This window comes from Onychostoma macrolepis, chromosome 09 (genome assembly GCF_012432095.1).
Source record: "Onychostoma macrolepis isolate SWU-2019 chromosome 09, ASM1243209v1, whole genome shotgun sequence".
NCBI lineage: Eukaryota > Metazoa > Chordata > Actinopteri > Cypriniformes > Cyprinidae > Onychostoma > Onychostoma macrolepis.
Window position 1 is genome coordinate 36,902,540 of NC_081163.1, and position 27,491 is coordinate 36,930,030.

Sequence of the window (27,491 nt, forward strand, 5' to 3'; positions counted from 1 at the left end):
CTTTACAAAACCTTGTTTTGTGTTTCTAATTCGTGACTGACGTTTTGCTTTGTTCTATCTCCGCGTTCGTTACTAATCACGCAACGCCGACATCCTACGCCATCCTCCGGAACTGCTTCCGCGTATGACAGATAGTGGAAGTGACAGAAAAGTGTTTATTACATTTGAAATATGGATATTTTTCTGACAAAACGCATGGATTCGCTACAGGAGGCCTTCATTCAGCCGTGTGAGGCACGTTTTATTACGGATGCTTGCGCTTTATTTAATGTGTTTTGGACTGTTAAAGAGAAACACCCGCCCACTACAATGATAGAGCTTAGAAGTGCCAAGACAATTTTTAATATAACTCCGATTGGATTCGTCTGGGAGAAAAAAGGCATATACACCTAGGATGGCTTGAGGGTGAGTAAAACACAAGCTAATTTTGATTTTTGGGTGAACTAAACCTTTAAGCATAAACACTCAAGCTCCAGGTGAACTGCCTTGAGCTCCAGGCCGTTTATGTGCTATTTTTCCTCCTCAGCTGACCAAATGCCATTGCAAAGGGTTCCCCTGCCTGTGCACGAAGCATCTGTCATGATAACTCTCCTCTCACAAATCTGACCAAGTGGGACACCGTTGGCCTCATTTATCAATCCAAGGTAGAAACAAGCGCACGAATCAACTTACGACAGAGTTCACGTGTGATTTATGAAACATTTGTATGGCGCCAATCCCATCGTACAAAAGCTTGTACGTTGATAAATGTGGCGGCTGAAAACAATCGTCATTTAAATATCATGCCCCTAAAAACACCCTGGTTTAGAAGCCTCGCCCCTAGAGTTTATGAAACGGAGAAACGTAACCCGGCCAAAAAGAGGAAGTAATCTCATGAAAGAGAAATTTATCTTACTCTAAAAACACCCTTTAACCTTATAATTGCATACAATGATGAAATCCCTTTCATTTCCTAAAAACCTAAGCAGTTGAAAGTGGAACCCCGCTGTCAGTGAAATTGACAATTATGATTTGTGAAAATTCTATCCATCAAAATTAATACTCATGAGCAAAATAATGCAACCCTTTTATACACAATCCCAGCTGAGGAATAAACAAAACGATGGGTCAATTTCTTTAAAAAAAATCAATTTCTATACTTTTTAACCTCAAATGTTCATCTTGCACTAGCTTGACCTCACACACTACGTAATGATGCATGCGTAATTCAGGCAGAAGTACCGGATCCAGTGTTTACAAAGCTAACGTGCAAAGAAACAAATGATATCAATGATGTCAGACGATTTTGAAGTTGGAGGAGAAAATGAGATCGAGTTTTTGGCCCTACCCTACCTTTTTGAACCGAAGTACACAGACAAAGAGCTAACCACACATGACCTTTCCAATATGACTACGTAATGCATAAAGTTGCAGACGCACATCGCAGAGCTAGTGCAAAACGAGCATTTGTGTTTAAAAGTAAATGTTTTTTTTTTTTTTTAGAAAATGCCCAATTGTTTCACTAGATAAGACCCTTATTCCTAGGCTGAGATTGTGTAGAGCCCTTTGAAGCTGCATTGAAACTGCATTTTGGACATTCAACACATTGGCTCCCATTAAAGAGCACTATATGGAGAAAAATCTTGGAATGTTTTCCTCAAAAACCTTCAATTCTTTTTGACTGAAGAAAGAAGTACATCTTGGTTGACACCTTGGAGCAAATTATTAGGATATTTTCCTTCTGGAAATAAAATAATCCTTTAGGAAACACTGCGGTAAAGACAGTACAGAATAACCACACAAAAACTTAACTCTGTACAGGTATCATATCAGTTGGTCTGTTGGCAGAAATAGCTCTATTTGTAAGGGAAATCATCAGCAGAAGAGTCAGCAGCCGACTGCAATACTGGAAAACTGGTGCTACATGTACGATATATAGAAGAAACAAAATGCTTGTACTGTAACAATATAGCTGAGATAATAATAATTGGAAGGGCAAATTCCTGTAATGACACCTGCTGGTGTCATATTTAAAGATGGAAAATCACTTTACAAGACACTCACTGCAGAGTACCTGAAGGACTCCGAAGTCTCTGGGGCACCTTATTGTAAATTCTACTGAAGCTTCAAAGAAACAGCTAAAAGTTAGCAGATATTAAATCATGCAAATATTTGGATTGAGAACAGGGGAGTAATATTGGGTTATCACATTAGGTCTCTCGGCTCATGCCAGTCAAGCCAGTAAAGCTTTTGCCATGTTGTTGCAGGAATCAGAAACTGAGTGGATGAAAACCAGTCTATATACGATAGAAATACTTCTTTGGAAAACACGCACACCAATAACCTACACAATAAGAATGTGTAGAATGTTGACAGTAAAAAAAGTAAATAAACTACCTAGAACCTAACCCAGAGATTCACTTAGCTCCAACCTTGGTTAAACACACCAGAAGCAGCTCATCATAATCTTTAGGACTACTTAAAGGTGCAGTAGGAGATCTCAGAAAATGCTAACTTTAGCCTGGTAGCACTGAAAGTGAACGTCCCACCCTCCCTGCAAATCGCTGTCTGAAGCCACGCCCCCTGAAGGCATATACGCACACACACCAGACAACTAGAGACAACATTATTACAATACATCTTGTGTCATTCACCGGTAAGAAAACTTTATAGTACAGTTAGTAAAAGTACTACAATACCAGGAAGGAAGATCAGGTTGTTGATGTTTGCCTGCCATTATCGCTCTGTCTGCACAGCGTACGTGATCGCGCTGATGACGTATCCTGTCTGCACGAACCGGGTGCGCAGAGGTATGCAAATACATATGTTGACAGGCAGGTAGGAAAGTCAATAAAAATGCTTGGAACAAGCATTTTGATTGGACGAACATTTCTTGGTCCTACGCCATCCACAGAATATATAAATACTGAATAAATACATTTAGGCCATTTAACTTAATGATTGCTATTGGGATGTGAAGAGACTTTCAACCAGAATAACAAAAAATGTTTCTGAAGACAAATCACCTATTGCACCTTTAAACTGCAGACAGGCATGTTTGGAGCAGGGTGATCTAAACGCAGAGATACAGTTTTACTTGTAACTATGGGTCACAGAACATAGCTTACTTGTTGGTATGCTGAAAGGAGTCCCAACTGAAGACTGGCTGCTCACTGCCGGTCCAGAGGTCTTCAGTCTTAAGACAGCTGTTTCCTCATCTTTTGAGCTGGAAATTATAACAGGACATTTTTCTTTTGATGGCAAATGGCTTCCAAAGGTCTTCTGCACAGAATCTGACTCAAAGTCACACTTTGGGGGAGAGACCAAATTCTTGGTGCTTTGAGCGCCAAGCTTTGCCCCAGGTGTCTGACAAAGATCTTTATCATCACAGTTTAATTTGGACTGGTGACTGAAAAGGTCTTGCTTGTTTTCTTCTCCTGTTGAGACCTCAACAAAATCAGGCAGTGGCACAGGCTCAAACCGAATATTGTCATTCTCCTCAGTTTTGTACATTTTATCATCTTGATCACCAGAGATGTCTGCCTTGGTGCCGGAATGAAACTGTGTAAAGAGCTGCTCGCCAGCACCTGCAAAGCCTTTGAAAGCTGGATCCTTCTGGCCAAACTGAAAACTTCCTGGTGACTTTGCCAAGTAAGCGAAACTAATCTCCTCTTTACTGGTAAACCTAACACCTTTCGTTTCATGACCATCAGCATCTACAGACTGTTCTGAGGAAGTTGGGGCTGCCTCTTTTTCTTTCTCTTTGTGAAGCTCAGCAATATTTTTGAGGAGGTCAGATGCAGATCCATTTTGGGACTGTCCGTCTGATGGTTTTGCCTCAGATTCTGCAATGCCAAACTGAAATACGGCAACAGGCGTCTGGATCTGCATTTTCTGCATGGAAAACGGAAAACTGGAACTGCCTGATGACTTTTCAGCCTCAGTTGTGGAGCACTCACCAGAGATGTCTGCCTTGGTGCCGGAATGAAACTGTGTAAAGAGCTGCTCGCCAGCACCTGCAAAGCCTTTGAAAGCTGGATCCTTCTGGCCAAACTGAAAACTTCCTGGTGACTTTGCCAAGTAAGCGAAACTAATCTCCTCTTTACTGGTAAACCTAACACCTTTAGTTTCATGACCATCAGCATCTACAGACTGTTCTGAGGAAGTTGGGGCTGCCTCATTTTCTTTCTCTTTGTGAAGCTCAGCAATATTTTTGAGGAGGTCAGATGCAGATCCATTTTGGGACTGTCCGTCTGATGGTTTTGCCTCAGATTCTGGAATGCCAAACTTAAACCCGCCAACAGGCGGCGGCATAGAAAACGAAAAATTGGAACTGCCTGATGACTTTTCAGCCTCAGTTGTGGAGGACTCAAACTTGAAGCCTTCTGAGGATGCTTTATCCGTACTTGTGCCGAACTGAAAAGCAGTGCCTGAATTGAAATCGGCATTAAATCCTGTCTCAGCAGGTTGGCTGCAAGAATCAGAGATCTTGTTTTTCATATTTGGGTTTGCTGTCTGACATGAAACACAATGGCTAGATGAACCTTCATTTCTTACCAAGCAAGTGTCACAATCCCACTGTCCATCTTTTTTACAAAACATGGCAGCTAGCCCAACTTTCGATGATGCATTAGTTTTTTCAGTGCTGCAGGGGGCTTTGCAAGAAACGCATTCAGTTGCTGAGGCATCATTCCTCACTAGGCAGGAGTCACAGTCCCACTGACCCTCTTTCTTGGCAAACTGAGCACCAAATCCAGTGCCCACTTTCTCTTGTTGTGGTGCATCAGCCTGAATTGTTTTCTTCTCAGCCTGAGCTCCAAAGCCAGCAGATGTCACCACAGCATCAGTCAATCCAAACTTAAAAGAAACTGGTATTTGAGATCCAAACATGAAGCCCTTCGAGCTGACATCAGTGCTGGCGGTGTTCTTAGCGGAATCTCCAGAAAGTCCAAAAGAAAACTGTTTGGCAGGAGGAGCCACAGGGCCAGAGCCTTTGGGTTCCTCTATAGGTTTGACCTGTGCTGTAGAAGGAGCTGCACTGTTGCAGGCCACGCACACCGCAGACGTGGGAGCGTTTCTTACACAGCACACGTCACAGTCCCATTCACCCTCCTTCTTGGAAAACAGGGTTTTGAGATCCACTACTTTGGATGAAACCTGAGGTTGTGAAGTTGCGCTTTCCTTTTCAGTCTGTTGGCTTTGCAGGGATTCCGAAATGAACTTTTGAGCCTCCTCAAATTTAACTTTAAACAGCGCCGCGTCTTCTGCTGTTTTAAAACGAATGGCCAACTGCTCAGTCTTCGGCATTTCATCTGCATAATCCATAGCGTACCACACCCAGGATTTGTCAGATCCAGCATTTGGTTTGAGGGCCATGTCAGCAGTGATATAGTGATTGGCGCAGATTTTCAGAACCTGCTCCCTCCTCATCAACAGACGAACTTTCCCGGAGGTTTTGTGCTTCAGGATTTTGATACTGCCAATGCCCCTCTCTTTCCATTCTTTAGCCTCCGAGTCAAATCGGAAGAGTTTTGCTCTCTTGCAGAACATCTCCTCCTCCTCTTCCTCACCAGTTTTCACGTCGACCTTATCAGGTAGAGGCACAATGGGCTCAAAATGAGGCCCATCCTCGTCCTCTTCCACATGGGTACTATCATTGTCACTTTCCCCACTTTTCTCTTCCCGAGCCTCGGAATTCCCTAATGTTGGCTTGGTTCCACTTGTAAAGCTAAACCTTTGGTCGGTGTCGCCAAAAACACTCATCTGGTTCTGAGCACCATCAGTGAATGAAAATCCTGCAGAATTTTTACTTCCAAAGGTAAAGACTTCGCTCTGGCTAGGCAGCTGGTCTTGAGTCTGATGTTTCGGTTCTGATGGTACCTCTGCTTTGGGAGGAATATCTGATGTCAGAAGTCCCAAGAGGCTTTCACTGTTTTTCCCCTGAGCAGAGGAGAAGGTGAAATCACCATTATTGGACTTGAAATTGGAGTTGAACTTGAACGCAGTTGTTGCTGTTGTTGTTTGGGTGACAGCTCCTCCTCCAAAGTTGGGAACCTTAGCAGGTTCACCTGTGAACTGCGGCCCAAAACTCATCTTGGGGTCGACAGCCTTGCTTTCAGTGCTCCTGGTTGGCTGTGTGGATGTAACAGCACATGGCTTAGTGAAATATCCAGGCTCTGGCAATGTTGGATTTACTGTGGGCTGAGGAACATTGTGACCATAATACTCCTCACTGTATGGGGAGAGTAATGTTGTAGCTGGTGACTCAAACCGGATGGGAGGACCGAAGACCTGCTCTTGAGGATACATGCATGCAGGTGTTGACTGGAGAGGTGGAGTGTGTGTTGATTGTTGGTAGGCATTCATATGTTGCTGTGTAGGAAGGCGATTCATCCCGTATACTGGGCCCTGCAGAGGCAAACAAACAATACTTTGATATAGATTCTCTGCCTTTTTAGTGTAAGGTAGAATATATGTGACCCTGGACCACAAAACCCGTCATAAGTAGCACGGGTACATTTGTAGCAATAGCCAAAAATACATTATATGGGTCAAAATTATTGATTTTTCGTATATGCCAAAAATCTTTAGGATATTAAGTAAAGATCATGTTCCATGAAGATATTTTGTATTTCTCACCGTAAATATGTTGAAACTTAATTTTTGATTAGTAATATGCATTGCTAAGGACTTCATTTGGACAACTTTATAGATAATTTTCTCAATATTTAGATTTTTTTGCACCCTCAGATTCCAGATTTATATCTTGTTAAATATAGTTATATCTTGGTCAAATATTGTCCAATCCTAACAAACCATATATTAATGAAAAGCTTATTTATCACAATTTTGAATAGTTGACCCTTATGACTGGTTTTGTGGTCCAGGGTCACAAATTGTGTTTACATGAAAATCCCTCCCGTACCTTTGTTGGTGTGACATTTGCAGCGGTGCGCAGAAGATACTGTGAATTATATGCTGGAGACTGGTTGTAGTACACAGAGGGACCTGTAGTAGCAACTGAGACAAATAAAAGGAATGGTTTTAAGCATGCCTCAGCTATTGCATACACAAGTGGTTTTCTGTTTTTGGGGATGCCCCAGAAATATGGTTCTTACAATATATTAAAAAAAAGTGATAGTGAATAAAAATGACAGGATTTTTATTCTGGGCAAATTTATATAATTCGAATCTTCCAAATTAATTTATTTGCTTTGTGGAACACAGATCTGTATACAGAGATTGTCTGTATATTTGGATGTTGAAAGTGAACAAGATTTGGGGGGCACACTTTGAAAACCACTAGTATACACTTATAAAACCACAAACAAAGACTGCTGATTTGAGGAACTGACCAGTGACAGGAACACCACTGAACGTCTGCGCTGCAGGAAACGTTTCCTGAAGTCCTTCTGCAGTGTAGTTGTCTCGATACATCCTATATGAGGATGCTGTGGCATCTGAAGAATTATGGTGTAGGTCATGAACCTCATTCTGCGTGAGATGAAAAATAAAACAAGAAATTATGAACACTAAAATTTGAAACTCACCTGATTCAGTTTCATAAAGAGCTGAATGAATTTTACCCATACCTACACAAAACCACAGAAAAAATAAAAAATACACTTGAAATGTTCACATTAAAAATTAATTTCCAAAACACTTGTTTTCAGCGGGTGCTACAGGGCTTTTATTATAACTTATTTTTAAGTTATACTTTTGCCTTGTATGTCTTTATTAGGAGAGTAGAGTGAGAGAGCGGGGAACAGGACCAATACCACGACTGAGGTGCCTTGAGCAGGCACAAACCCCAACTCCCCGGGGCAGTTGGGGGTTTGGTGCCTTTGCTCAAGGGCACCTCAGTCGTGGTATTGAAGGTGGAGAGAGCGCTGTACATTCACTCCCCCCACCTACAATTCCTGCCGGACCTGAGACTCAAACTCCCAACCTTTGGATTACGAGTCCGACTCTCTAACCGTTAGGCCACAACTTCCCCATGAAGTCGAGTCCATGGTTGGACAAGATCATTTAACTCAATATTCAATAATGTACTGGGTTACAGCTTCACTGTATGCAAATTTACCAGATTAACCATACCCTTTACTTGAAGTTGAAAGCTGGTTAAATCACACTACATTAAATTGTGAATATATGAATATGATAATACAGACTCAGTTTGGCTCCAGAAACAGCAGGCTGCTTTCAAAGGCTGCTTGCAAAGGTTTCTATTTACAATGTGTTTTTGCAGCATTGAGCACTGTAGCCAATCACAGACATGTGTGTTGAACAAAAGAACGCAATAGCCAATCAGAGTCGTTTAGAAGAAGTACTGACTACACTTTTTTACTCAAGTTAAAGTAAAAAAGTATGGGCTCTGACTTGTAGTTAAGTAATAAGTACCCATTACTATTACCAGTTTTAGTGTCATGCTGGTAACTGGACATCACGTCATATTGACACAATAATACAAAATAAGGAATACAGGCCAGGAAATCTCACATTCATTCAAGCTGTCCTATACACCCACAACAAATTCTGAAACCACGGACAACCCATTTTTTGCATAGCCATCACATTTAAAAAAGGTTTCAAACCTTAGGCTGGGGCCGTGCAAAATAAGGTTCTCTCTTGAATTCCATTTTCCTTTTCAGTCTCTTCAATTTCCATAATCTCTCTCTGCATCTCACTTTGTGTGTTTACTTTTTTCATTAATTTTCTTGTACCTGTCACTTTTCCCATCAGCCATCTACTGTTATGAACAGAACTACTATTTGAAAATCTGGAATCTGAGGGTGCAAAAAAAAAAAAAACTAAATATTGAGAAAATCGCCTTTAAAGTTGTCCAAATTAAGTTCTTAGCAATGTATATTACTAATCAAAAATTAAGTTAAGTTTTGATATATTTATGGTAGGAAATTTACAAAATATCTTCATGGAACATAATCTTTACTTAATATCCTAATGAGTTTTGGCATAAAAGAAAAATCGATCATTTTGACCCACACAAGGTATGGCTATTGCTACCAATATACCCATGCTACTTGTGATTGGTTTTGTGGTCCAGGGTCACATTTGTTTGTTAAATTACTACTGTAACTTCATAGTAAATAATAATGATGTCCTTTAGCATACAGTGTTTTGAGTGATGATAGCAATTTAGTTTAGTTTAGTTAACAGTATTATTAATCCTCTGGCTGCTACTGCTATGAGTTGCAGCAACATGAGTCTAACATTCAAACTATCAACATAATTTTTTTTCAGAAAGCATCTTAGTGTTGGTGGATCAGAAAAATGAAATCTCTGCTGACTCAATCTCAGCTGAAGCTCGTGGGTGTGCATGCACATCTCTCCAGTAGCATGCAAACATCCTTTGGTCTGGCTCTGAGCTGGGAGTGTAAACTCAAGTCTACAGCGCTCTCTTAATTCTCTGCTCTTGCTCAAACTGCTCACCAATCTCTCTGTGCTCGTCACTCAATAATTAAAGAGCAGGTCATACTGGTTTTCAAAAATATCTGTTTTTTAGTTTTTTTTTTAACATAGCTATCCTTTAATGTAAACAGTCTGCAAAGTTGTTAATCTAAAAAGTGCATGATAAATAAAGATATTGTCTCTCAAAAGAAAGAGTCGGCTCTGAACCGCCTTAACGAGTCGTCATATTTTCGAATATTCTGCCTGTTACAGTATACGTCACTAGGTCACACATTTGCATAAAGTCCGCCTCTGCCTGTGAAATACGAACACTCTGATTTAATGATTTCTACTGATCCCCCCCAAACCCGCTTGGATAACATATCCACCATTATTGTTTTGTTAAGTGTTTACAGTTCAGCAGCTAAACTTTAGTTGTGGGCATGATTCGCTTGCATAAGTGTTAAACAAAATGTTTTTTATGTCATTAGTTTAAGAACAGATTGGAGCACTATTGGTAGCGCTACCGAACTTGCTTACGTACTCTTCTCTGAACCAATCACAACAGACTTGGCCAGCTGACCAATCAGAGCAGAGTAGGCTTATGGAAGGGAGGCGTTTGCAGACCTTAAGCTCATAACTGCTTCGAACGAATCGTTTAGAAATTATTGACAAATGACTCTTATATTAAATGTTATATTCTGAGAAATGTACAATGTTTTCTGACCATAGGTGCATTTAAACCTGTTGTAGAGAACTCCAACAAAATATTAGGACACTTTAAAAAAGCATATGACCTGCTACATTTTTTAAGTAACTTTTGATATTCAGAATAGGCTTCAATAATAAAATCATAAATAAAACAATCAAAATAATGCTCAGAAGGTAAATTCACACGGTGACAAAGCAAAAGAGCAAAGAAAATGATTGATTCTTCTGTAGGCTGTTGATGTTGGACTGACCTTCAAGGCCTCGACCTGCTGGCATAACATCTGCAGCAGTGACTTCTGGTCCTCCACCCAGTGAGGCGGCGTTTTGGGGGAGAACTGCAGGAGGAAGACAGAGACAATCAGCAACAGTAAACAGCACACAGAGTTTGAGCAGAAACAGCAGAGCCGTGACGTACCACAGATCTTTTGGATGGTGACGTGACACTCTTGAATGAGGAAGGTGTGGAGTATTTAACATGGCCTTCAGCGGGCTGACCGGGGCTGGATGTCACAGGATAGTCCACCTGATCTTCATCCACCTCACCAACATCTTCAAGCTGCTGGTTGATCTCATTCAACAAATCCATCACCTCCTCCATAGATACAGGTAACTTCACAAAAACACATACAGACATGCCAGCGTTGCTCCATAAGCAAAGATTTATGTCACAATATTATTATAACTGTGGCAGATTACAATAAAATCACCATATATATATCATGGAAATGTGATTAGAAACAATAGTGGGAAAAAACAACAGTCCTCATGACAATTTCCTAAGTAGTAAATCAATCACAAAGACTTCATCTCAATGTACACAGCGAGGTTTTCTCTCTCTAGTTGTGCATCATGAGCATTTCCTCTGGTTTTCAAACCTTCTCTCCATACGGATTGTGGTTTCATGTTTGGACAGCCCAGTATAGTATACTAGATTCTTTTTGGTGACTATGATTATTCAACATGAACACATGGGTGTCCACATGTTCCTCAAGTCCTGAGGTAATTCCCTCAGGGTGATTCTCTGTGTGTTCAAGTGCAGCTAAAACCATGCAACAGCAGGGTTATGCTACACAGAACAAGTTCTTAACTACACTCTGAGACGGACACTGCTGAAAGAAATAAAACCATGCAGCTCAGTCAGAGTTCAGACGTTCAGCATCTGCTCTGATGGATTCAGTGAAGGATTCATCATAATGATTCAAATCTAACTCCTGAGTCTTCCTGAATGATTCATTAAAAAAAATAGGCTACATGAGTCATTTGTTCATGAATAAGACTACACTGCTCACCTGAGTGTTTATGAGGACCAGACGACTCAGTGTGTTTGTGCTCAGACTTCACACTCAGTGACAGTTCAACTAAACAGGATTTGTGTCGTGGCGCTGGAGATTCAGTGCGGTGGAAAACACCATGACAGACACGATTCTCTTAAATTACACTCACTAACAAACTTATTTGAATCTGTGACGAATCCGGTCTATGAACTTCCGTTTGTTCACCACCAGAGGTCATTATCCACCACACAGACTCTCATACTACACAGACTGTTACACTATACCCTGGACTACATTTCCCATCATCCATTGCACTGATTACACACACAGCTGCAACCAATCAAACACACTTTATAAGCCATGGACTACCTCTTTCAGATTGCCGAGTATTGTTTGCATTTATCGCTGTTTAGCCGATAGCACATTACGGAGCCATTTCTAGTTTTTCCCGAGTCCATAGTTTAGTCTTGCTCTTTGCCTGGATTACCTGTGTTCTTGATTATTGCCTGCCGTGGATTACCCCACTCATCTCGCCCTTGTTTGGATACTGTTTGCTCCTCGTCTGAACTATTGCTTGTTTATTTGGATACCCCCTTGCCTTGCTCACTAGATTATGTTTGCCGATCGATTGACCTTGTCTGTCCCTGGAATACTCTTTGTCTTGCCTGGAATGTACCCGTTTGCCACTGTTTGACCCATGCCTGTTATGACCACGTTTTGTAATAAAAACATGCAGATGGATCCGCACGTCTCTCATCTCTGTCGGTCCGTAACAGAATCAGTGTATCACCCACCCCTCCATATGCAGAAAAAACTGGTGTATATATACACACACACAGGCCTAATCTGGGACATATGCAGCACTAGTTGTTGAATCTGAGTGAACAGGAGGAATACACTGCTTATGAAAAGTATCTTTCGAACCCTACAGACTCTGACAGATTTAATACAATCATCACTAAAATCTGCATTTCCTGCAATAGCCACGTGTGTAAATAAAGTGAGCAGCACAGACATCATACGAGGGAGTCAGTGGTGCATTTCACATACCTTCTCCATATCCTCTGCATTGGCCTGATAAATCTTGGTCAAGTACTTTCTGAACTTCAGGAGGAAGTTGGTGCACCTGCCCTGAGTTTCCTCAAGCCCGTTTCCTGCCTCCTCTGACAGCCTCTGATAGATCTGATGATCAACACACGAGTCACGTCAGAAACCGTCAGACACACAGCGCTAGCTCTTTCAGACGGATCTGTGGAGAGCTGAAGCGGAGTCAGTGTGACTGCGCCGTTACCTTCGCCAGATGCCAGTTAGACGAGATGCTGTTGAGCTGCTCCAGCTTCGCGATGGCCTCTTCTGTGTTGCCCTCGATGTCAAGGAGTGCGGCGAAGCTTACGGTAGCATCTTCCTCATATACTCGCACCTGAGACAGCTAACGTCCAAAACACCATTAGAGACGACATGACATTTAAATACAAATACACTATTTTGTATTTTGAAAATACACTTTTGAAAATACTTTTGAAATTGGCCGTCCAGTAAAGTAACACTATTAAGGCCTGTTTACACCAAGAACGATAATTATAAAAATAACTATATTAGTGTATTCTAAGTATACAATGCAGCTGTGTCATCTGTCACTTTAGATGCTCAAGCTCTTTAAAGCAGAAATTATTCCGATTGGCTGTCAATGTTTTTATCATTCATCATTTTTTGTGCTGTTATGGTTATAGTTGTGGTGTGCTATCTGCTATTCACTTAGATTTAGGATGTACTTACACTAGACCTGATCCGTGCTTGAGCGCGACTGACCCCCAAAGTCCAGTTCATTTCACAAGTGTGACTGCACAAGTGTGAGATGTACCGTGTCCAGTGCGGTTCGTTTAACTATGCCCTGGCCCGCTTGAAGAGGTGGCTCGGGTGCAGTACACATGTAGTGTGATCGTTAACCGCGCTGGAGCATGGAACAGTTAATTTAATATTTTTGAATGCGCTATTGTTAGAATCCATGATGCCATGCATCTGAACAAGATGTCCAGGACCTCCGGCAGAAAAACAGGCCACAACATTAAAGATCCAGCAGTATATTTAACTGTGGACATGGGGTACTTTTTTATCCCTGTTTGTACTAAACTCATCTGGTGGGTTTGCTGCCAAAAAGCTCTTTTTTTAGTTTCATCTGACCATAGAAGCCAGCGCCATTTGAAGTTCCAGTCGTGTCTGATAACTGAATATGCTGGAGTTTGTTTTTGGATGAGCGAGGAATTTTCCTTGAAACCCTCCCGAACAACATGTGATGATGTAGGGGATGTTTGATATTTTTTTCGTTTTTAGGTTTCTGACCCCAAGTCTCAGCTAATCTCTACAATTTTCCAGCTGTGGTCCTCGGAGAGTCTTTAGCCACTCAAACTCTCCTCCTCACCGTGCATTAGAACGATATAGACACGTCCTCTTCCAGGCAGAATTTTAACATCTTTAGTTGATTGGAACCTCTTAGTTATTACCCTGATGGTGGAAATGCTTTAACTCTTTTCTTACAGCGACTCTCTATTTTGTGATGCTCAAAAATCTTGTTCTGCACATCAGAACTATATTCTTTGGTTTTACTCCTTGTGATGGATGATTAAGGGAATTTGGCCTCTGTGTTCCTCATATTTATAATCCTGTGGAACAGAACTCATGGCTGGACAATTTCATGCTCCTAGTCACCCTGATGTGCTAAAAAATGTAAATAAGAATGAATATACTTCAGAGATATTTTACTCATAAGAATTTCTAGGAGTGCCAATAATTGTGACCAACATTCATTGGAGATTCATTTCATCATGAGATTTTCTCCCCACTTTCAATTGTTTTACTTCAATAATAGCAGATTTATTTTCACAGCCACCTTTGCTCATATTTATCAAGGGTGCCAATATTAGTGGAGGGCACTGCATCTTTGTCTTGGGGTACACACACACAGAAAGCTGCTTATAACAAATTTAATCCATGTTTCTTTATCGCTCTGATGTGTCAATAGCTCCTGCCCACTAAAAACTCCACAGATAGCACTTGAATGCGACATGCTTGTAATCAGGACTTCTGAAATTGGAAGTGGGAAATTTTGATAGCACACGAAGGCAGTAATATTCCTTATTTCCTTTCAGGAATCCAGAAAATTTAATTACCCAATTTCAGATGGAGTCATTGCGGTTCACATGAATGAAAGTCCTGTAACTACTTGATACAGGACATCAGCAGTCTAATAAAGAGGTTGACTGGCAAAAAGTATTTTATGTATCTTGAAAATGCAAAAATAGTAAGATTAAATGCATTTAAATACAAAATACAAAATAGTATTTTGTATTTCAAATACTTATTTTAAATACATGCATTTGAAATACTGCCCATCCCTGACAACAGAAAACAAAGAGACCGCAGCAGGAAGCCACGCACAGCATCCAAGCAGCCAAAGGACAGAAGTAATGGACATACCTGTATGTCTCTGCTCCGAAAGTGCATGAACATGGGCTGGAGGGGTTCAGGGATGCTGCGTTTGTGTCGGACCTTCTCCAGCAGGGGGAGCACAACCTTCCAGTAGTGCACACTGCGGCCAGCGTACTCCTTCTGATGGTAGTAAGAGTTCACCCGCTCAGCCTGACACACACACACACACACTCTCTCTCTTACTGCTGGCCTTCTGCGGCTCTGAAGGCGGCACATTTAAACCTCAAGTTCTTATTAAGAACAATTAAAGGAAATTAAAGGAATAAACTAAAGGGAACACAATACCTCAATATGTTTGCTAAATGTAAATCTATAGAGAAACACAATGAGAGCTATTAAAAGTGCATTAAAGTGCAAAAATACTTCCAGAATAATAAAAACAAATAAAAAAAAAATCTTACGGTTTAAATAGCTCTGCCCCCAAACACTAGAATTTGGAACTTACATTACTTCTGATCATATCAACATAATAATGATAATAATAATAATAATAACAACAACAACAACAACAAAAAATAATAAAACATTTTTCCTCAGTATTTGTGTCTTGTTTTCTAGGGCAAACGTCTAAAGATACAATTAAATCAAATATTTATCAATCTCTTAAATCAATCTATTAAATCAAGACATGAAGGAAAATTACATTAAGAAAGAAAAATGTACAAAATTAAGTGAGATTATGATTAAACAAATGTGTGCCTACGGGCTCAGAAAAATCAACTTAATTCAAAGGGAATTAAAATAATAACAAATATCTGTCAGTGGTATTCCCTTTGAATTAAGTTGATTTTTCTGAGCCCGTAGGCACACATTTGTTTAATCATAATCTCACTTAATTTTGTACATTTTTCTTTCTTAATGTAATTTTCCTTCATAAACTCACTTAATTCTGTTCAATTTATAAAGAGTTAATTTTTCATCTTCTGTAAATGTATCTTGATTTAAGGATGTTTAAATGTGTGTACTGATGAAGCAGTGCATGCAAACTTAATTTGTGGAGGGCGAATAAAGACTTATTAAAGAAAGAGAAACTGTTACTAGGACTCTAAAATGTGGCCAAAACTAATGAAGTCAAAAACTATGAATCATTTTGTGCCAAAACGTGTGAAAGCACATGTGTCCAGCTGATTCCCTCAGCAGACTGCATGAGCTGCTGCCTGCGATGGATGTAAGAAATGAAGTGTATGACATCAGGTGACGAGGGTGCTGCTCATCAGGACGTACCGCGTCAGTCAGATGTTTAGCCCAGTGTATGAGCAGCGCCGGCTGCAGGCCGTGTTTCTCTCCGGCGCGCAGTGTGCCCAGACCGTGCTGAACGACCAGACGCAGTTTAGCAGACGTCCCGGGCCTGAGAGACACACTGCAGTCAGGAACACATGACGTCTCACACACACACACAGCTCAAGCGGCATGAGGAGTCACTCACTGCGCTCTCTTGTGAATCAGGCTGTAGACGGCATCCCACCACTCTCTGCCTGTCAGGCGACAGCAGCTTCATGATGTGCAGCGGCAGACAGCGCGGCTCGTGCGGCTGAGCGCGGGGACGCAATCTTCGCCCTCTCCTGCAGCTGCGCCTGACTGCAGAACACCACGCCGCACACGAACACCTGCAACACACACAATCAGCACCGCTGCCATCAGACACAGATCTACATCACAGCCTGGACCGATGTGTCCGTCTGTGTCCTCATGCAGTCAGATGGGACACACAGGTCGCAGCACGGGTCGGGAGACTTCACCTGCTTTGATTTGCTCAGCTGGGCTTTAAAAGACACTTAATATCAGTAATATTATCAAATTAACTGCACTGACACTCTCAGAGGAGAACAAAATAAATTAAATTTAGCAGCTGAATAATGAATCTATTGTCTTCTGTAGAGCTGCTTTACAGCAGAATTTGAATGTTTGATTACGCTTGCATCATTGACTAATTTCCTGCTTCTCTGTGAAACAATCTGTATTGTATAAAGCGCTACTGAAACACACGTGACTCCACAGAAGCTAGAGTTCTCGATAACTGATCAGCAGATTGTTGAAGTTCCATGACAATCCTGCATGTTAGTTGGAGCTTTACTGGATTACACAACTATAGATATTAAAGGGACAGGTCATCTAACAATGAAAATGTGCTGTTTTACTCATCCTCAGGCCATCCGAGATGCAGGTGTTAAGACTTGAAGAACCTCAAACACTTTGATCATCTGAGATACACTCTTTGATTAAACTGTAAGACTGGAAGGTCTTCTGAGATACAGATAATACACACACAAATCAAGTATACATCCAGTTTTTTTATTTATATTTTTTTAAGAGAATATGCGTTAAAAAAAAACTTTGTGAAATTAGCTGTCTACAGCCTGTTTCCATCCTTTTACTGAAAAAATGGTGTGCGTGATGACGTCATCCCTAAAAAAAAAACGAATTGTCACATAAGTTGTGATGCCCTTGAGCTGTTTACATACATAATTTCATCTATTGCGAAAGTGACGTGACATGTGGCCAAGTATGGTTACCCATACTCGGAATTTATGCGGCGGCGCCCGGGGAGCAGTTGGGGGTTCGGTGCCTTGCTCAAGGCCACCTCAGTCGTGAGAGCGCTGGACATTCATTCCCCCCACCTACAATTCCTGCCAGACCTAAGACTCGAACTCGCAACCTTCAGGTTATGAGTCTGACTCTCTAACCATTAGGCCACGAAACAAAACTATAGCCTATTATTAAATTGTATAGACCTACATAAAATTATTTTTATGAACAATTGTGTCATGAGTTTGGTTTTTTTTAAATAGTTTTTTGTACTTTGTTATAGACTTTTTAGATCATTGTTATAGCTACTTGATCATAAAGCAATAATCATAAACAGGTGCAGTTGTATTATTATTATTTTTATGATTAACTTAGGAAATAGGTATGTTCGTTTCAGTTATTTTATTTCTCCTAAACGACAACCAATGGCCGTTAAGTCATTATTAACCGTTAACCCAAGATTGTTAAATTACAATTAAAAAAAATAAAATTTTCCTGAATTCAGGACAAATTAATAGTTCATAAGTGGACACCCACGCCTTGAGGGGAGCTTAAACAGACAACACTGCCACTTCTGGAGGTTCTGCAGCGAATTCCGCCACTTCTAGGCTAAGCTCAGGAACAGAAGCCCTCTCTGGGCTAAACTCAGGTTTCTCCAGAACTAACTAAATCATTTAAAATGTTCCTACAGACTCAAGAGAAAAGCCTAAGCCAAAAATTCTTAAACAGTGCTACACTGACGATTATGGCTACACTACATACATCAATTGATATGCTTCTTATGAAAGAGTGTTCTTTAAGTATTCTTTTAGAGAGCTGACAATTTTCACTCACCAAATTAGGATTTTTGAAAAAGGATCCAGTTGATTCAAATAACGTGTGTCCACAGATACAGTCTGTTGATCTTCAACATAAAAACTGTTGAATCTCCAAGACTTTTTTTGTTCACCTCTTGTTGCAGCTGGTGAGTCCTATTCTTGTCTGTCTCTCCTGTCTGGCTCGCCAAATTGTTTGATTTTGCTGTATTTGGCTGAGAAGTGGTTTGGGTGGCTTGCCAATGTATTAGATTACTCTAATACATAAAATAAGTAAGCTTGACCAAAGTTCAGAGGAAAAAAGTTTATTAAAGAAAGTTGTACAAAATTCCCTGCCTCACGCATGTGCGAGTTGAACTTGTTCAGACTTGTCTGGTGCCCCCGTCTGTTTGATAAAGCTTTTAGTGCTCATATGTGAAAATAAGCTCTTGTTTAGTCTTGTTTATTATTGCCTCAGATAATTATATACAGTAGTTCTATATAGAGTTTTTATAGAGTATATAGTTTTATCTTTGTATCGTTTTCATTTCACGTCACATGTATATTTATCATATTTATTTTGTTCTCTGACAGAAACCACATTTTTCTGCATATCCACACAAACCAATAAACATTGAGATCTGGATTAGGTTCACTCGGGAGTAGCTGCAGTTCTTTCTAACCGAAGAATTAGGCCAGCTGAGTTCCAACCATCCAACTGCGCACAAAATATCCCACAAAAGTCGTGTAGCATAGCCACCTTATATTAACCCTTGTAAGAGTCCTAGCTTTTTTTTCCAAAGTTCTGTCTGTGAGATAGAGCTTTATACCTAAATACAAAAGGGCTACAAGTAATATATACTGTTAGGACCTCCTACTGGAGATCCTGTTATCTACAAGAAGTTCCTGAGGAGTGCTGTCCTTTTGTTATTCTAAATGTATGGACCATTAGGTTCACACCATTACAGACAGTTTCTGTCGATTGCATCTGAGGCATAGTCACAATGTAAATGCATCTGACTAAAGATGCACATAATCTTTCACTTTAGAACATTTTATTGCTGTTTTTAATTAAATACATGTGAAGAATAAAAGGTTGGCATCTCTTTTTTTTAAAGTTTTTTTTTAAACTTTAATTATTTGAACATTCTATGCTGTCGGTATCTGTTTTGTGAAGTTATGCTTTTACTGTATGCTTTTGCTTTTATTTCAAACTGCAGTCGCTGTTTGAAATGTGCTTTAGAAATAAATTTACCTTACCTTGCCTTGCCTTATTCTCAAAAAATGATGACTTTATTCTCAAAATATTATGGCTTTAATCTCATATTGCTAAGACTTTATTCTCAACAATATGGCTACCAATTTATTCTCGTAATTTTGATTTTATTCTCAAAATATTATGACTTTAATCTCGTAACCTTATTTGTTTATTTATCTGTTTATTTATTTAAGTGGCACTAAAATGCCGTCTTAGGTCTTGTCTAGGTGTTTAACTGCAGAATGTTGTTCCTTGCACCACCTGGTGGATATTGTGTGAAGCAAAACAATGTTTTAAAAAATCTGAAAAGTGCCTGCAGGGAGCTCCGTGATCACACATGATGAATTGCGTGCTGCCACGAGAAAAAATATGTATTCTTAATGGCCACATCTGTAATGTTCTACATGAATGCAAGTGATATTTACAGTCACGTTTGCCATCATTTGAAATGTCTCAGTGCAACTGGTACAATGGTCTCAATCTTACAAGTAGTAGACTAAAAAGTAATAAATATATAAATGTGTAATAAATATATAAAGAGTTTAGAGATATTTTGTTCACTGTAGTGGGTGTGCCAATTCCCAGTGTCTTTCACATAAATTACCATTTGTCCCCAAAGAGGTGTTAAACTCTCAATTTGGAGGATGTTTGTCTGAGTCTGAAGTACTTAAAGAAATGTTACAAGAAGATCAGGGCACTTCTGTAGCCAGAGGAGCCCGTAGTATGGAGTGTGTCCACACACCCTACACTATGTAATTCTCTTAAGTCAGGTATGCACCTTTTACTCTTAGATTTATCTTTCAAATCTACGCTCAGGTTAGTAACAGACTAAAATGATGTTTTAGAGCTCCGACTAACACATTGGCATTAGTTATGTATAGACTCTAGAGGCTATATTGGGTTTTTCCATTTAGAACAACAGTGTGTTGTTGACCGACCTAAATTCAGCCTCAACCTTTGATTATTGTAATATTATTCTAAGTGTACATGAGAAATCATGGCATGATTATATAAATTTACCATTAGAGTAAGTCAACTTGGTTCTATGGTAATGGTCATGACCTCTGGTTAGATCTAGTCTTACTTTAATTAATTTTGTACACCTGCAACTTGGATGGCTTGAGGATGAGAAAATTAACAGTAAATGTTCATTTTTGGCTGAACTATCCCTTTAAATAACTGTATTAATTACAAGAAAGTATTTCAGAAAGGCCCGGTCTCCTACAGCAGCAGCCTGACACAATCATCAGACATCAGCAAAACACTGGCGTCAGACCCTGTTCCTGTTTCACACAGACCAGCATCTTCCTCTGTGGAAGAAACTACAGCAGCGAACGCACCTCCAGGTCCAGAAGGCAGATGGATTCCGGCGCGTTGGTGTCCAGTTTGGAGGTCTCGAGCGTGAGGCGAGGGAAGAGCTGCTTGAGCCAGTCCTGCAGACTCGCGCTTTGACCCATGAGTGCCCACTGCAGGCCGAGCCACGTCAGCTGCTGCAGATCACCCGCATGCAGCAGCACCGCTCCTGTGACACACACACACACACACACACACACACACTGCATCAGCATCTACAGCAGACCCAACACACTCACTGGCGCTCCTGTCTGACACTCACCGCTGTCCCACTTGGCCAGATCTGCGGCTTTGGGCGCGTGTACGCTGAGGATGTGGATGTCATCGTTGCAGATGAAGGAGAGCCGCTCCTGCGTCTGTGCGCCGAACAGCTGGTCAAACAGACAGCCCGGGCCGCTCTGGTTCCCGAACACCTCCACCACGTCCTTCAGCAGCTGCTCCACGTCCCGGCTCAGGTTCAGCAGCATGTGACCCGCCTGACTCTGACGATCACAGGCCAGCAGCTCCAGAGGCTCATGGGACGCCTGCTCACTCTTGAAGCTCTTGGCTTTGGGTCTCGGAGCCTGAGGGAGAAGCGGATGAGACCCTGTAAGGTGGAGGATCACACGGCACGAGCACGTGAGGAAGAGGAAATTAGAGATGCACAGATCGACAAGCCAGGGACCGGAATTAGCCAATTTTTGGCATGATCAACTCAGACCGATGACTGGCAGATCAGTCTGCTGATTCCGAGATACACTGATCATGTATTTATGTCGTGCCAGATGAGGCTTACGCAGCCTGAGTAGCCGCGTTTCCACTGTCTGGCCAAAAGCGGGCGTGCTAGTGTGTGCCAGGGCCAGTCGGTGCTTCCTCGGGGCCAACGGCCAGCGTTTTTTGGTCCGGCGAGAACCTTGGGCCAAAGCGGGCCAGCTGAGGCTGGAGGAGTGGTTATGAACAAAGGCGGAGTTTCTCTGCGTCTGGAGAGCGTCAGCGCTGAGGATCACTGCATAAAGTTAACAGCTATAATACCAGCATTGAAGACTTATAAAATAATTTTAGCTCAAAACTCATTTTCAGACAGCAGCGGGTGTTTGGATTATGATCACCATACAAGGCAGAAATATTTATAAGCGATGCAAAAGACTATGCACGCTATCCATTAACATTACCATAGCAAACATGGTAAATAAGTTACAACCGCTTGAAGAAATCAGACATCAGCTTCTCATTCTCTATCACAATCGTGTAACGTTAATGTTATTTATTTAGTAACATATTTTATCGGTCATAAGTCTCGTCTTGTCTACGCTCTGCATATGTCATAAAAATATAATAATGTTTTTTGTTCAGGAGCTCCCTCTGCTAGACTACTCAGGTCACATTTTTGATGGTAAAAAATTTAGAAATGATCATACTTTTTAAATGTGATGTATACTGTGACTACAAACAAACAGAAACAGACTCGACTGAATGAGTAGGGTAGGCTGTGTCCTCTTCTTTTGTGAAATAATGGTTCAAACCGCTTTATTTCTGTGTGACTAAATTTTCAATCCTGATAAATTAATTCATTATGTTCGATGTATCACTTATCTTTTAAAAAAAAATCGATGCTTTTGGATTTAAATCTTTAACAAAACATGCAAACAAACGGCCGCTCTTATGTTCATTTTGTGATCGCACTAGTTCCAGCGAGTGACTTATTTCTCCTTGTTGGTGAAAAGATGGGGTTGCGTGATGTTGTTCCAGAGAGGCGTGTAAAGGGTGGGTTTTAGTGAAGCGCAGCAGACCATCTGTCCTGATGGTGGAAACACATCGTGATTTTGGACTCGGTGCTACAGGTCCGAGGGTATTAGCCCCGCCCGGCCCGTTTAAAGCACTGGCTCGCACTGGCCCGACAGTGGAAAAGTGACTAGTGAGTGTGTGAGAGACTCGGGCAGAAATCAAAACAAATGAGCGTAACAGCACACACAGAAAGTTATAGATGCATACTGCTGTAGTAAAAAAAATAAATTTATGATTTAAGTCTGCAACATTGCACGCCCAAGATGTTTCAACACGATTGCAAATTTGTAATGTGATTATACAATAGAAGTTCAATAAACAAGAATTTAAAATTAAGTGACTTACAATTTAGACATTATATTGACTGTTTTTGCTCAATTTCGCTGAAGAAAATAGTTCCAGTCAAAGCCACAGCAGAACAGGTTTGTGTCTCCGAGCAACACAGCGGTGTTTCGTTACTGAATGAATCCATGTTTTTGAACGAATCAAGTGGGTCAATGATTCATTAACCCATTCATAAAGATAGTATTTGCCTCTTTTCTGAATGAATCAGCCGTTTGAACAAATCTGTTGAATGAAGGGCTAAATGACTCACTCATTAAAACAGTTATGTGTCACCACCTACTGGTTTGGTTTCATATTTAAAACCATCATTGCATTTTTCCCAACATTTCTTATTTATATGTTTAAAAAAATATTTCAAACATTAATCTTACAAAATTCTTTATGCATTTGGAATTTTGCAGTGTAAATGCATTTATGCCACCTCAGCTGCATCACGCATCTTGTGTAAATACATCTAATGCCACTTCAGATGCAGCTTCTGTGTTTCCTGCAGTAGAAAGATGGAGTTTGTTGATATCGATTTCATTTGAATGGCAACAGCTCTACAGTTTCTTATTATTCTAACTGAATTAATTGAAATGATGTAAGAATTCGATGTGAAAGATGACACATTTAAAAAGGTTAGTGAAAAAAATGACAATTTAAGAAACATAGTGGGAAATGACATCTGTATTGTTATATACAGCAACTCCTTTTCAGTTGTTATTTCTACCTCTTTTTCTAGTCACAGAGGAATTGTAATTACGGGTATGCAATATGACGATTTTTGATCGTGGATGATAAAAATGTCTCCACGATCTGCTTTTGAAGAAATATCGTAATATTGTGCTACAGCGCACATTCTATCAGCTGCAGTTCTGGCGCCTCCGTATCAATATACTGTACAACGCCACATACATTCACATCACTGTTAACTCAGTGGTAGAGTTACTCTCACGGGACACTGCACATATAGCCTTACATATAGACTCATATAGTAAACAGCTGAGAGAAAACGGATGCGTGTCTGTATATTAGATGCATGCAGCTCGTAAAGGGATAGTATTAAACACGGTGCCGCTTGTCATTTAAAGGCAAAGTTCACCCTAAAATTAAATTTCTGTCATTATTTACTCACTCACATGTTGTCCCAAACCTGTATTAATTTCTTTCTTGTGCTGAACACAAAAGAAGATATTTTGAAGAATGTGGGTAACCAAACAGATGCTGGTCTACATTGAATTTGATAGTAGGCAAAAAAATACTGTGGAAGTCACTGTGGACCAGCAACTGTTTGGTTTTCCATGTTCTTCAAAATAGCATTTATGTTCAGCAGAAGAAAGAAACTCATTAAGGTTTAAAACAACTTTTGAGTGAGTAGAATTATTCCTTTAATGTTAATAAAACAACAAAACACAAAGAGAAAAATCAATCACTACTCTTGACTGAAAAACTTTAATACAGTTGCTTTAACAGGAATCAATCTATATAGTGTTTTATTTTTATATTTGTTCATTCAATTTCTTGAATGCTCCTGCTAAATACACCTATTGTACCTGAAAATTAAACACTATTTGTTTTATTTGTATATTATGTGTATTTGTAATGTGTATTTATGTTCTCATTTTTTGGTAACAAAGACAAAATGACTTTTATCTTTGCCCACTTTGGCCTAAATATTTTGTTACCTTGAAAGGCTTTGTCTTTATAATAGGGAAATTAGTTTGGCTGTACTGCTCAGACAACTTGCAAAATAGTAAAACCAACATGACAAAGAATCGTGATAAAATCGTGAATCGTAATATTTAAAAAAAAAAAAAAAATGTGATATTATATTTTTGCCATATCACCCACCCCTAATTATAATGTTTAATAATTTTTTATTATGTAAATATTTTTTTGCATTAAAAAGTATAGATTTTTGTTTGTATATGCTGTCAATTATAGTTTTTAGAAAGAAAATCATAATCGGCAGGTCACACTTACAAAAAAATTTGCAATCGGTGCATCTGTAGAGGAAACGGCGTACCTGATAGGATATGAGATAACAGAGAGCGGCCAGATCCAGCACGCCCCTCCACTGCTGCGCCCCGTCCTGCGCCCTCTTCAGCAGCAGCGTCCCGGCGTACAGGTACAGGTGCGCCCTCATCTCCGTGAACACCTCCGCCAGCTCGTCCGGTGTGTTCGTGGCCGTGTTCTTCAGATCCTGCATCGCACAGTCAAAACTGCAGCGCAACAAAGACAACGACGACCGTGAGCGGCGCCAACATTAACATGACATCCAATCAGTGCGGGACATTTAAAAAACAAACAAAAACAAATAAACCTCCCGAACTTCTTTGGCCGAATCACATTCAGTAGCTGAAGTTTCAGCGTGCGATTAATTTCGATGCAGAGTGACTGTAATTGTGGCGTGCTAACGTGCGTGTTACGTGGCGTACCTCCAGAGCGCAGCGGTGCTCTCCTCACAGCCCTTCAGCGCCAGCGTCAGTCTCACGCGGCTGCACTGCGCCAGCAGCAGCTCTTCAGAAACTTGCGTGACGCCTGTTCGTTCGACGACACGCTCGGCTGGCAGAGGTACTCCTGAAATACAGCAGAGTGAAGCGTTACGGGTTACACAGTACAGGAACACAGATCAGAAGAGAGGAAGATTACTTCCCATGAGCCACTGAAACCTTTCATGATAAACATGCATGAAAACATACAGAACGCAAAACAACCTTCTCACTCCAAGAGAAAAGAAAGTTTACTGAGAAAAGTCATGATGACAGAAATTTGAAAAACAATGCTCAAATTTACATTACACACATTTCAAGGAAAGAGATTCAGTCCATTCATTAACAGTGAGGAACTCCCAATGTCATTCTATGTCTCTTCTATGTCAAGCAAACACATCTCAGCTTTACTATATTTGATGAGCTCTACATGTGCATGCTGATCAGCGTTTATATGTGAATTTAATCTGTTGATCATATCACATGATCAGATTAAACCACTGCATTCATATGGATTACTGTTATGATGTCTTTACAAACAAAAAGTTGTGCTTAAGAGGAATTTGAATGGAGGGACAGAAATCTCTCAGATTTCATTTAAACCATCGTTTTGAAGACAAACAACAGTCTTATCGGTTGTCAGTTTTGGGTGAACTATCCCTTTAACCCTTTAAATTTCAATTCTTTAAATTTGGACATTCTCATGCTGAGAAATAGGTGAAAAAAATTTAAGAAAAAAATGTGTGCTTAAGGGAAATCTTTCGTATCTTTCTTATTTGATATTCAATATCTCAGGAAAAGAATAAGGCAGAAGAAAAAATTTTATTGGTGATGTTCCCCCACACATGGGCTATATTTTATTTAAATTTTGTGGTGATACCATGAAGTAATCAAAAGTTACAGCATTTGTAATCAAGGTAGCCTTTTTCTTATACCTAAATTGTTGTAATCTGACAGCTGAATTCAGTCAGCGAGTGCGCGCATCGAACAAAAAACTCATCTGAATGCCTCTGATTGGCCATTGCATTCCTAAGCTCAACAGACTCATGTGTGATTGGTTATAATGCGCAACACTGTAAAAACGCTTAAAAAGAATAATGGCGCAACATTGAGCAGATCTAAATTTAATGCTGCAGTCAACACTTTTCATTTTATTTTCACTTTATTTGCGACATCCATAGTGCATTTAGTTTAAGTGTACAGCAGCACTTGTGTCCGTGTGTTGCCATAGTTTCTACAAGCAGAAACTGAGGATATGCGGATATTGTGTCATTGATAGGCGACAATGACCAGGGACGAGCCATTACTTTAAATTGGAATTTCTCTGGATTTACAAATCCTTGAGAACTTTTGGGATAACGCAAGTACACAACTGCATTAAATATTTCACAATGTGCAAGTAGTTTTTGGATATTTTATTACGAAAATTTACATATTGTGCCTTTAAGCCGGATGGGTTTAGGCTCCTAGGTATTTTTAAGTGGGCGCTCTGAATCCTGCTTATTAAGTTTGGGCTAAGTAGACTGTTCCCCCTCTTTAGGGCTTTAATATGTACTTTGGATAATGACTATATGTTGTATATGTGTTTATATTGTATTTGTCTACATTGTTGGTGTGGATGTGCAAATCTTCCTGTAATATGTAAAGCGACCTTGAGCTACGGAAAGGCGTTATATAAATAAAAGAAGTTCTTCTTCATGTATGTAATTAATATAATGTTAAACATTCAGTATTTACACCTGTATAGCTAATGTGCACAAGCTGATAAGAAAGCACGCAGAGTGGATTGGGCATGCGGCACCGCAAATGCGCCAGCTTCTCGAGTGAATATGCCTCTCTCACAGACATCACTGGAACTTTTGGAGTTCGGTCGGATGTGTCAAAAAAAAGTGAGTAAAACAATGCACAAGTTACTAAAGTTATTTGACAGTAAGGAGAGAGACAGTGCAAGTGTGCACACTTCTGTTGCTAGCACACGCATTAGATTAAAACTAAATTGTAAATACAAAACAAACTAAAATTATAGGGGCGATCACTATACACAACATTTATTTTAAACATCAAGCATACAGGACTTTCTAAATCGAAAGTGAAACTAGTCTGTGTCTGTGTGAAATGT

General features: G+C 40.2%; 1 protein-coding gene across 1 annotated transcript in view; it reads right to left on the minus strand.

Moving 5' to 3' along the window:
- LOC131547208 (E3 SUMO-protein ligase RanBP2-like) overlaps nucleotides 1-27,491 on the minus strand; it is a 67,557-nt gene that overhangs the window by 23,814 nt on the left and 16,252 nt on the right. Inside the window, 17 exon segments of the mRNA XM_058787601.1 lie at nucleotides 3,108-6,387; nucleotides 6,905-6,999; nucleotides 7,335-7,473; nucleotides 10,350-10,433; nucleotides 10,514-10,708; nucleotides 12,423-12,554; nucleotides 12,664-12,801; nucleotides 14,847-15,008; nucleotides 16,083-16,206; nucleotides 16,285-16,332; nucleotides 16,334-16,398; nucleotides 16,400-16,465; nucleotides 20,777-20,958; nucleotides 21,052-21,352; nucleotides 24,907-25,102; nucleotides 25,319-25,406; nucleotides 25,409-25,460. Of these exon segments, the coding sequence (XP_058643584.1) occupies nucleotides 3,108-6,387; nucleotides 6,905-6,999; nucleotides 7,335-7,473; nucleotides 10,350-10,433; nucleotides 10,514-10,708; nucleotides 12,423-12,554; nucleotides 12,664-12,801; nucleotides 14,847-15,008; nucleotides 16,083-16,206; nucleotides 16,285-16,332; nucleotides 16,334-16,398; nucleotides 16,400-16,465; nucleotides 20,777-20,958; nucleotides 21,052-21,352; nucleotides 24,907-25,102; nucleotides 25,319-25,406; nucleotides 25,409-25,460 (5,347 nt within the window).